This window comes from Zonotrichia albicollis, chromosome 6 (assembly GCF_047830755.1).
Source record: "Zonotrichia albicollis isolate bZonAlb1 chromosome 6, bZonAlb1.hap1, whole genome shotgun sequence".
In the NCBI taxonomy this organism is placed as follows: Eukaryota; Metazoa; Chordata; class Aves; order Passeriformes; family Passerellidae; genus Zonotrichia; species Zonotrichia albicollis.
Window position 1 is genome coordinate 9,804,578 of NC_133824.1, and position 12,330 is coordinate 9,816,907.

Genomic DNA, 12,330 nt, shown 5'->3' on the forward strand with positions numbered 1-12,330 from the left:
GGGAGCGTAGCCACGTCGCAAGGCGCGCTGGGGAGTCGGGACTGAGCCGCCGCAGCACCGGCAGGAGGAGGAGGAGGAGGAGGAAGAAGAACATGGCGGCGGAGTCAGGCTGGGAGTGAAGCCGCCGCCTGCGACCGGAGCCCATGGGGAAGACGGGGCGCTGAGCTCGCCTGGCCGTTCGCCCTGTGGCTGGACGGGCGGTGTCCGCAGGCAGCCCGGGCGGGAAGGAGGGCGGCTCCTTGAGCCCCGCGCTGACGGACGGCGAGCGAGGGGCTTCGGGCCTGGGCAGCTGCTGCACAATAGAGCCGGGCTGCAGGCCGGGGCGAGCGGCCCCTCTCCCGCCTGCCTCCCTTCCTCTGATTCCCTCCGGCCTCACCAGCTTCCCCCTTGTTTTCCTCGGCAGGGCTCCGGCTTTCAGGAACGCTTGCTCCTGTCACGCTGGGCCGGCTGCAGTCCGCCGCCTCTTCCACTACCGTGGATCCCCTTCTCCTCTGGGATCCCTTCTTCACCGCCTCTCCCGCGTGCCCTTCGCCCTGCAAAGAGCCTCTCTCCTCTCTGCGGCTCTCCCTGCCTAGGCTTACTCGCCTTTTGTGCAGCGTCTGACTGTACCTGAAGGAGCAGCTCCCCTTTTCACATCTTCTTGTTTCTCCCTCTTCCCCGATCCTGTTACCCTCGATTATGAGGATCCCGTTGGGGCACTGAAGAGGAGTGAGAAGAGCTTGCTTGGCGTGCCCGTGTGGGGCTGCTGCCCTCTCTCCCGCTGCCCTCCGCCGAGGGGGGCCTGGCTCCCGAGCAGCCTGGTGCTCCTGCAGCGATTGCCGGCCCGAGGGGTGGCTGCGCTGCGGCAGGCGGCAGGATGACGGACACCCGGCGGAGGGTGAAGGTTTACACGCTAAATGAGGACCGCCAGTGGGATGATCGAGGCACGGGGCATGTGTCCTCTTGCTACGTGGAGAGGCTCAAGGGCATGTCCCTGCTAGTCAGGGCAGAGAGTGATGGTAAGTGTGCACGGCTGAAGGCACGGGCTTTCCTCGTCCTACCCAGAAAAGGAACTGGGTGTTGCTTTGTGTCTGTTGCGTTAATGTTTTGCTGCATAGTTCAAATGGTATTCCTGAAAGCTAACCAGGGTTCATTCGTGCTAGGCCAAGTGAAAGAAACAGAAGGCTGCCTTCGAGTGCGAGCATAGTAGGCACTTATTGGGTACACAGTGTTGCATGCAAAATGCGTTCGAGGCTCCTTGTAGGTCTTGCATGGGTTTGGATATCTACTGGTGTGGTTTCAGAACTGATCGCTGGATCTTTCTGGAAGCGATCCCCTCATGAAAGTTGTTCAAAACTTCGATGTTGGTTTTTAGTATTTGTTTTTAGGAGGTCGTTGGATGGCTAACACCCTCCTGTTTCCACCTGCCCTTTTCTTTGGTAGCTTTTAGAATTATGTAAGACGTTCTAACAGCTAACAACGGTTTTTGAAGTACAGTTGTGGTAGTAAAGACAATACAATGGACAGAACAGCATTTTCAGAGATGCCTTTTTTATTTTTTTTTAATGGAATGGGAGTGCTCAGCCCTTCAGCAGTTCTGAAAATAAATTTAAAATGATGGATTACCGACTTCTTTCACGGTTTCTGGCAGCATGTGTCAGTAGTATATGTTAAGCAGAAATATCTAGCCCTGTAGCTACATGTTTGGGCTAGTCTTGACTGTTGGTTAAGTGAGTTCACGACTGCTGTGATCGGAGATTTTAAAATGTGTACTTCACAGTATTGGCCTTGTACCATTCTGCTTTTAAAATCTGTCAGTGCATGACTTACTGCTTCATTAGATGTATAGCTACTATATTTAGTGACTTGTAGATCTAGTTGTAGCTTTTGGCTGTCGACTGACCTTGTAATTTTATTTATTAAGCTTTTTTTATCATAGGAAGTAGGATGAGAAACAACTTGAGAATCATTAATCCTTACTTTTTTGGGAAAGTTATGATAAACTGTACAGTATGTAATCCCTACAGCAGAGATCATAAACTGATATGGAAGAATCAGTCATCTACGAGGATTTTGGTAATTGAGCTTCTGATAAGCCCCCGGAGAGATCTTGTAGTTTTTGATTATACTTTGAAAGGTTAAACTGACACCTGATTTTTATTTATTTTACAGTGAGGAAGATGCATTTAAACCTTGAGTACCTTCATATTGCAAGAGAAAACATTCAAAATGGAAATAGATTTAGTTTAATTTCAACATGAGGAAGGAATTTAAAAAATGATCACTACATTTTTTGGCTCATTTTTGCAGTGTTTTGTCGTAGATACTGTCCATGGCTGTTGGGAGCATGTTCAAAAACTGTTATGTCTCCTATGTATTAAATTTTTTCTGGGTTTTTTTTTAATTCTTTTCTAAAAAGAAACCAAAAGAACTGCAGTTCCTAACCTCCTTGGGAAGAAATAGCTCATTCAAACTGAAATCCATTCATTAACTTTCAGAGGGATATGTGTGCATAGGACTGATCAAAACCTGAGCTGGACTGTTGTTGCCAGCTCACTTGTAAATAAATGAAGGTCTCTAAGAAGGAAGCTACAAATTGATAGTAAAAGCTAAAATTAAGTCATTGCTTTATCTTGCATAGCTAAGATACTCCAATCAAAGCAGGGACTGTCTCAAACTTACTAATTGCACCTAATGCACAGATGTTTATTTGGTAGGATATACACTTTAGCCCTCTCTCAAGCTGCATACTTTCTACTTCAAAGTATTGAATAATACCCAGTTGAAATTCTTAATATAGTAGGTAGTATCAGTCCTGGGTAAATGTGCACTCTATTAATAGGCTAGTTTTTCTAACTTGCTTGTGTAGACACCTCATAAAATTTGATTTATATTTGTTTACTCCCACTGTTTGTTGTTTGTGGGCTAATTTTGAAGGCAAATAGTCATTTTTACATGGGAGCAAATGATTTGGAAAAAGGTAATGCCATACCTGTGTTTTACATACTGTGCAATTTGTGTTTCCTTGCAGGCTTTTTTAACTAAATGAAATAGTTGACTGTGACTTTTAACTTTTTCCCAAAGACATACAAGTGGTATGAACTGAGTAGTCGACCTGCCCTGTACACCATTTGTCTCCATGTTTCCTTTGCATTCTTGCATTGTCTTTCTCTGTCAGCTCCTCCTCTTTCCACAATGAAACTTCTTCCTTCCTGCATTTCTAAAGCAGCTTTGAGCAGAGATTGATCCTGTGCACGCTGCCGTGTTCTCAGTGCCTTTCTGCAGGAAGCTGACAGAAAACCCGGGCACGGGCCTGAAGGGAAAGCTGCGTTTGCTGAGCAGTGGGTGGGAATTGCCGCTGCTGCCCAGGGGCCGCTTTGGCCGCCCAGCCCAGCAGCAGCATGGCCGTGGTTGCTGTGCCTGGCGCTGCTTCAGGCTGGGTTTTGCAGCTGTCACTCGGTGGAGCAGGCTGCTTTACACGTGGTTGGGATTTTCTTGCACAGTCAGGGTGTGCAGATAAGGGAAGTACAATCAGTATGCCACATCCAGTATAAGGTGTCATTTGGAATTGGAGGAATAAGAACTGAGTAAGAGGGGTTTTTATCTGTAGGAGTGGTTTTTTTTAACTTGTGCTGGTGTTTAACACCATCATAAAAGAAAATAATTTAGAGTAGATGAGTGAGTTGTGTTACTGGCTGCATGTCTGATGTTTTCAGGCACTAAACTGTTAAGAGTCATTGCAGACAATCTGGAATAATCAGTTTTAGAACAGAAATACCATAAACTGCTTTCATATAAGGTATATTATGCTTTGAAGCATGAAATTGTAGTTTTTTTACACTATTATAGCTATTCACTTTTTATTTAAAACCCTGAAAAGTTTCTCTGTGTGATTCCTGGTTGTAATGTGTTCTACTTGAATTGCAGCAGAGCAAGAGTGAAATATTTTCTTACAAATTATCACCTACCATGTGATTCTGTGTGTAATCAGAGCTCTTTGATTTCTTACCCATTTCTGACACGGTATTTTAGGCTCTTGTGGCCTACCTTATTCTGAAATTGTCTTTGTGCTTGCTGAGGTTTACTGCATGGTTTCAGATCACCTTGTTTTCATTTTGAGCCCAGATGACTGAAGTGACCTCTAAAGTGAACATTTCTCTTCAAGTAATTTGTGTTAATTTGAAAGCCTAAACTTTAATTAAACTTACTGGTTCTGTATCTAAACTTTCTGACAAGTGAAGGTTAACCCCTCTATTGCAGGCCATTTGTGAGCTCTCTTTTAGGAGCTGATCATTGGTGGTTTGCTGCCCTGCAGTCGGTGTGTTAATGCCTTCTGCCACGGGGCAAGCCCCTCTCCTTGCTGCCTCTGTAGTGCAGCTCTCAGTGAGCCTGCACAGCTGGCAGACTTAGAAAAAACTCGGCTTTGGGTTTTTTACCTTGTTCAAACTCAAGGGACTGATTTTATTGGCTTGTTTTTAGGTGAGCAACGCAGTATTTATCTTAGATCAAAATGACAAAAGCATGGGGGAAGATGACTGGGGGTTTTTCTGGTTCTTTTCTCCTAGTTCTCCCCTTTCCTTAATATTTGGTTTTGGCATTCCAGAAGTGTCCTGGACTCAGGAATATTCACTTGGAATTGTAGAACACTTTCTAGGGCCTCAGTTTGAGCTATTTCTTGAGTTTCTGAGGATTTCTGTGATTGGGTTGCAGCAGAACTGATTGCAGAACTTAAACCTCTGTGTGCAGCTTGCAAGAAACAGCTCTTGACTTGAAACTTTCATTTAAATGTAAACATGTTTCTGCTGGTGAGGGGTTGTAAGCAGCACTTTTTCTTCTATTTTTGAGGAAGACTCCACGTAACAGTTTGGTGGGAGAGCAGCAGTGTGCCACATTAACTGGCCTCTTCCATATGTGTATTTGTAAACAAAGCTGCAAATTTGCTGTTTGAGACTGTTGAATTGCGATATTTGATGTCTCTAAATATAATTGAGAGTAGTATTGAATGTCTGTATGTAATAATCTCTTTTGGGCAAGTCTTGCCCTCTACACACATTCCTTCTGCAGCACAAAATTGTGTTTTCTACTGACAGAACCCCCAGCTGTGCCTAATTGCATTACAGTGCCAGCTAATAGAATTCTGCAAGTCAGTTTTCTTCTTTACAGGTGGTTTCAGATTTTTTTTTTGGCTTCAGTATTTTGCAGTTACCTTTATAAATTCATTCACAGCTGTAATTAAAAAAACATAAACCCTAGATCTACATAATTTTGGAGCATTTACTCAAATCATAGTGTGCATTAAGGTGAGTTTTCAGCTCTTACCCAACTTTGAATAGAGTCTTTGGGTCAATGAAAATGAAATTTTGTGGGTGTATTTTTATGTTGGTGTATTTAGACTGGATAGTCTTAACATTTTCTAGGATAGTACAAATGGAAAAACCCTACTTAGAAAGTAATGCTTATGCAAAAGCTTCTCAAATAAGTGACAGTGGCTTTGAATGGAAGTTTTTGTGGTGTTTTATTTCTGTAACCTTTTTCTAAAGAATTCAGACATCTGTTACTCCTGCCTGCTTTCCACATGCAAGTAACAAAGATTTTACATTGCCTCATACCAGGAGGGGTACTAACTAGTAGATTATTCACTGATCTTTGACTTGTTGAACCCTTTTTGGGGAACTTATTGTGCAAATGGAGCATCATATTCTCCAGAAGGATAGATTTGGGGCAGTTATTAGTTATAGAGCACAATAAACTTTCAGTATGTTTCTGTCACCAGATCAGTATTTTTCTAGTTATTGTCCAAAATGGTGAGGAATAAGTTGAATCATGTGGTATGAGAAGCAATTCAGTCCTTAAAAAACTTGATTTGTCTTTCCTACAAGCATCAGGTTTAGTAGAGAAGAAGAAATGCTCTTTTTTGACAAGTCTAGTAAAGAAGTCATTCTCTTCTAGCTTAGAAGATGGCTGCATTCAATTGTTTTCAATTTTTTTAAGTAGTATTTTGCCAAACATGACATTTACGTTTTTTATGATTTTCTTCTAATGTTGGAGTTTACATGTCTGTAGGTCTGTGTTCAGCCATTAAAATATGATGTTGAAATTTTCAATTACTTTTGATTCCTAGAAGATTCTAGTTCATACTTGCTGATATTAACTATTTCTAGACAGTAAAGACTTTCTAAAACTTTGTCTTCCAGTTTAATAGCACAGATAATATTCTAAGTCTTCATGTAGTAGAAGCTGAGACTTTGAAAGCGCAACTTATTCTGTATATCTGATGTTTGTAAAAAGGAAATGCTGGGTTTAGATGTTCTTTAGGCAGACCCTGAATTCAAAGCTTGAGACTATGGCCAAAGTATGAGCAATTTATTGGATTCATCTGTAAGCCTCATCTTAGATGTTTTCCTTCTCTATTCTCTGTGGTTTGTGAATATTTTTTTCTTTAGTTATGCATTTACACTTAAGCAAGTAAGCTGCTTTGGTAGCAGAGCTGATGTGTGTCAGAAAACTGGAAAAACTCAAACCCTGAATAGTATATTTGGGCTTGAGGCAGGAGAGCTTTTCCTGTGTGTGTTGTTTTCCCTTGAGGAGTATTTATTTCAGTTTTGTTGTTGAATTGTGTAGGGTTTGTAAGCTCCCACTGTCTGTTGCTTTTACTCCAAGAGCAGGTGAGACAGGGTGGGAGCTTCTCATGAAGCCAACTGCATTAGTGAAGGCTGTCCTTGTAAACAACTGACTCAGAAACTGGAAACAAGCAGCCTCCCCAGGTACAATAATTGTATCTGGTGACCACTTACATAGTAAGCTGGGGGATGTAAAAATCATTGGTAAAGCTTCTAAATTCATCAAGTAGTAACCTTCCCTATCAGACAACAGAATGTTGTGATATTTCTGTAATGCTTTAATGATGCACCACTGTTAGAGCAAGTGAAGTTCTGTGAGGTGGCTCTTGAGTCTCTTCCCTCACATCCCCCAGCCTGACACCTTCAGGAGTGTCCCACAGAGGGATGGATCCCCCTCAGCAGTTCTGCAGGGACACCAGGCTGCAGTGGGGTGCTTGACCTGCCTGAGGGGTCACAGTGGGACCTTGTGACCCTCAGGAGGTGCAAGGTGCTGCACCTGGGTCAGGGCAGCCCCTGCTGTCAGTCCAGGCCAGGGAAAGAACACATGGAGAGCAGCCCATGTTTTAGTAATGCATTTGCCTTTGAACTATAGTGATGGAACTGAGAAGTTAACACTTTTCTTAAAGTTTGGACATTTCTTAAAGCCTGAATTTAACCAGGTAAGTAAATGGAGAAATGCCACTTTAAAGGGGTGCCTGCAGCCTTACATTTTAATTATATGATTGACAGTGCAAGGTAATTTGTCAGTATTTCTTCATGTAAGCTGAGTGAAGCTCTGCAGATGCGTGAATTTAAGTCATGCACTGGCACTAGTGCAGCTGAGTAGCAAGGTGCATGAGGGAAGTGATTGGTCCAAAAATAAAATCAGTTTGAAAAGTTGTTTTTGCATAGATCAACACTTCATGTTGTTTAAATGTGACACAAGAATGCTAATGTGCAAAAGGAAGGGAAAGAAGACACAGACCTGAGAATGGAATTGCTGTTCTGTGTCTCACATCAGTAAAACCTGCTGTGAAACCATTGTTGTGAGTTTGTGTGAAGTTTTCTGGTATTAGCAGTCACAGTGGTTGCTGCTCTAAATATTAGTTTCTAGATAAGCTTCCCAGAAAAATAAGTGTTTTGGCTAACCTTTAAGAACAAATACCACACAATTAGAATTTTCACACAAAACAGCCATAAGTAATCTCTGGAATGCAGTTGTGATGCTTTTAATGTGCTTGCACACTTTGTCGTGTCTAAGAAATTTTCTGTAGAAAAGTTGTTACTCAGAATAAGAAAGGTTTAAAATTCAGTTCTCAGAGCATTATTCTGTACTGTGTGAGCAGTATCTCTTAGGGGTTAAGGGATTTATTGTTGCTCAAGGAAAGAGTGATCAGAAAGTTTTTGTGGTGGGTAAAATTTCAGCGCATGTATAAATAAGTGGAACTTTTTTTTTCTAGGCTCTCTTCTTTTGGAGTCCAAAATTAATCCGAACACTGCGTACCAGAAGCAACAGGTAAACATCCTTTTCTTCTCATGTTTAAAGGCAGGGTCTTCAACAGTATACAACCAACAGTGTAGCAATATATTAAATTTTTTTTCTGCCTCTATTGCAAATTATATTTTATGTTCTTGTGCCAGAAATAGGCAAAGTAGTTTGCACCATTTTTGTGCAATACATGATCATGTGTTATTTCTCTGCATTTTTGGTGCAGTTATACAGATAAATTGCTTTGGGAGAGACAGTCAAAACATAGTTGGGAAAATCACAAAGTAGCTGAGGTTCCTGAGGATTATAGTATCTGAAACTTAGTATCATCTTGCTTTTTTCTTCTTTATATTTCAGATGCTTTAACTTTAAATGTATTTTTATTCAGGGAAAGACTAGAAGGCTTTAAAGCTATTTACATGCTAACCTTTTGTTTGTCTTTTACTTAGAAGGTGGCTATGGGTTACTACTGCTCCAAAGCATTCTGTGTTCAAAAAAGCAGCTTCTCATCTTTAGTTTGCACATTGCTTCAATTATTTAAACCATACATTGTGAGCCCCTAAAGAATGCTGCTGAGATGGATGAGAAGTGAACTGTGTAGGCTTTGTACTTTGTTTGCTGTGCTTGTTTCATGGATGCTGGGAATTGCCTTTACAGGTTTCAAATGCTGAACTAGGTTGTGTTTTGTTGCCTGTTTGGTCAGCTCAGACTTGTTAAAGTCTTGTCAGGTACAGTTAATGTATTAAAACACCCTTCAGTCTTTCACCTTGAATAGTTTTTCACAGGCATGGACATGCTGCTGTTTTGTTCACAGGCAGTCCCAGTAGTTGTGTCACTGCAGCTGTTTGTAGAATTGTATTTTGAACTGAATGGGGAGAACCAGTATGGGCTAAAAATACCCTTCCTTGAAACATTTCACCTGTATCTGTCTCTTGATATATTCATAGTGCACTGTATAAGCAGCTGATACTGAGCAACTGATAAGGGCAGTGTGGGTCTGGAGGGTCAGTTCCAGGGTGTAAGGACAAGACCAGTGAAGATGCTGAGCAGACTAAATTTTAGCTGTACTTCTGACTAGCTTGAGGTCATGGTTCTATGATAAACTTCAGTTTTAAAACTCCTGAAGTGACACTGAATATTTCACAGCTCTATGGCATAAAGTGATTATCTGGTGTAAGCTTGCTTTGCTGGCTTAAATCAGTTAAAAGAGCATTGAGGGGTGAGTTTTGTATCAGTAGGCTTTGTGCCACATCAGACATGAAACCTGCTTCAAGGAGACATAAAACTGTGAGATTGGTGCAAACCACTCCCCATGCCAGTCAGTGGAGCAGCATTTCCTGCTCTGTGTCTGACACACATGGTAATGTAGTGCTGCACAAATCATACTGGTCATTGTGAAGACATGGCTAGAGAAATAAAAATAATTAACGTGAGTCTGTCCCATTACAGCAGCACTGCACATTCTCTGTGGTGGAGAAGGAAAAGTGCTGGTTTTAAAGCTTTCACATGCTGCATAGACAGAGATTTATTTTGCAGATGGATTGTTCATATTTAACCAAACCAGTTTCTAATATAAATTGAGTATGGGGCTCCACTCCGAGCCTTAGAAATACCAAATGTTTCTTGTGTATTAAATCTGCTCTGTAGCCTGTTTTCTTTCATGTGAGGCCTACTTATCCTTTCCCTTAGTAGAAGGCAAGTTCAGAGTTTAAACCTGATTCCACATGAGCTAAGCTTGGAGCTTAGCAGCTGAAAGAAAGAACAGGTTTTTTTCCAGCTCTGCTTCTAGAACGCTGAATGGCTTAAACTTATTAAAGCCACAAGAATATCAGCTTGGTACTTTAAATCCTTTTTCAAAAACTGGTAACTCTCTATGCTGGCAGAACTTTCAAACCACCTTACACAAGATCCATTTGTGGAGCTGAGATGGAAGAGTGAGTGAGATATTTCTTTTTGACTGCAGAAGGTCACTTAGGTCACCTCACTACTAGTGAAGCTGCAGCCCGAAATAAAAGACTTGCTTTTGAGCTTGCCTGCTGTTGTTGGTTGCACATAGAAAATTTCAAGAAAAATCTCCCAGAAATGTAAGGCTTTAAACTTCAAAGTAGCTGTGTAGTGTTATGATCTTAGAAGGCTTTTATCTCAGAATTTTGTTGCGAGGATGAACCTATTTGAAGGGGTACCTAGCAGCATCCTTTTCTACTGTGACACAGCATGCAGTTTGTGGACACTTTGAATATCTAATGGAATAAATGGATGGGTTCTGACTTTTGTCTGGGCTGACATGAGGTATGAAGTAGAAGCAGTCTTATTGGACTGACTGAAACAATCTGTGGCTGGAAGCAAGGAGAGATAATGTGTACTAAGCTCTGGGGGAACTTTGCTATGCCAGCTGATTTGGATCCTTCAAAAGAAGCCTATAGATACCTTTGTGATAAACAGTGAAGTCCTTCCACTGGTGAAAGAACCTTCTGTTAATGCTAGTGTGAAGTAGATGGTCTTGTTAATTGTTGATATCACAAATTATGCAATCTCTTGGTTTACACATGTGTGTTTTAATAACTGCATAGCTTAGATAATTATTTATCAAAATACTAGTGTGAAGACCTGAGGACAAATTTGCCTTGCTGCCTCTATTCCCTTGGAAACTAAAGCTAACAAAACCAACCAAACCACCCAAAAAAACCCCAACAAAAACTATACCTGTGAAGCTGAACTTGTTAGTATGATTTTGTCCCAACTGTCTGCTTTATATTTCTTGGTGTTGAGTGTTAAAAGCAAAGCAGTGACTGCCCATTGTGGTGGTAAGTACAGCTTTCTGCCTTTGGAGAGAAAGATTACTGGGGAAATCTTGAGTTCTGCTCAGGGAATCATTTTTCAAACGTCAGCCTGCGATGCTTCAGTGTGCCCAGTCTGCTTCTCAGTCTTCCACACTTACCTGCCATCTGGAGCTTTGAAATAAAGCATTAAAGCATGAAATTCATTGACAGTCTTTTGACTACCTTTTCAGTAGTCAAATTAATTAGTCTGTCACAATGAAGAGTTGTTTTCTGCTATGTTCAAAAAGAGATATAGGTCTGTGTATCTGATTCTGCAACATAGAATTGCTACCAGTGGAAGTTCATTGATGCTCTGAACCATGCACTTCCTGGCAAACTCATCACTGTTTATCTAAAACTAGAAGAAAGAAAGCCATATGAGGAAAAAGGCTGGAAAGAAAACAACTTGTGAAACTAATGTCCCATGGCTCAAAAAGAGGACTTGATATCCTTATATTCTTATGTATATTCTTAGATTCTTATGTTAAAGTACTATTTGTAGGCAGAAACTTATTCAGAAAAATCAAAATTTGCACAATACAGCCACATGAGCACCTGATCTGTTTTCTTGCTTACAGCTCAGTATTAAATTTTTTGGCATTTTTATTTTAAAATGTTAAAATAATGGTCCAGTAACTTTGCCATGGAATATTACTGGATTTAATTACTGGGTAAGTGGTAGCATTCACCTTAAAAGCAAATTTTCTTTAGTAAGGGGAATTTAATGATACAAAGCATTGCTGGGTCACACATGGAATATTTAGTTTTTTCTTCTGTTGTTGGTTGTTTTCTTAATATTCTAGTAAAGATGGAAGATATTTAAGTGTGGGTTGGGAGGTTCAAGGCATTGAAATTTCAGAATGTTAATGACAAAGATGCTGTTCTTTGTCAAAGCAGTGATCCTTATTCAGAAAATGAATAATTGCACTAGTATATTAGGACAGTGCTTTTTCCTGTAGCAGCTCTAAATTATTAAAAACCTGTCTATATACATAGCATTTACCTAGGGAGAAACCTGGTAGGGGTGTGGATGGGGCAGAGCTTTTCAGTATACTTTGGCAATGCTTTAAAAATAGACCAGTACAGACTTGTGTCCTCAGCTGCTTGAGATGCATTCCTGTAACACAGTGAAGTACATATTGCATCCCTTCCTGTGCCTGATAAAAAGGGTACTGGAGTTATTTACAGCTTCCACCCACAGAGTGTTGCCTCTGCCCTAGAGGTGTCTCTTGTGTCTTTTGCTTGTGCAGTCTCTTTTCCAGTTCCTCACAAACATAAAAAGCTAAAATTCATCCAGAGTACTATCTACTAGCTATGTGACTTGAAGGTGGCCATCCTTGAATAATGGAGAGCAGACTTACTGATAAAAAAGCCAAGTTTTGCAGCTATCCAAAAGAGCACTGACTGAATGCTCAGTTAGAGATGAACTTCATATCCTTGCTGT

General features: G+C 41.0%; 1 protein-coding gene across 1 annotated transcript in view; it reads left to right on the forward strand.

The window, feature by feature from the left end:
* The first annotated feature begins 432 nt into the window (after positions 1–432).
* The window catches only part of PPP4R3A (protein phosphatase 4 regulatory subunit 3A), a 42,114-nt gene continuing 30,216 nt past the window's right edge, over positions 433–12,330 (forward strand). Inside the window, exons 1-2 of the mRNA XM_005483158.4 lie at positions 433–998; positions 8,039–8,094. Coding sequence (XP_005483215.1) covers positions 857–998; positions 8,039–8,094 — 198 coding nt within the window. The 5' untranslated portion in view covers positions 433–856. The remainder of the gene's footprint in view (positions 999–8,038; positions 8,095–12,330) is intronic.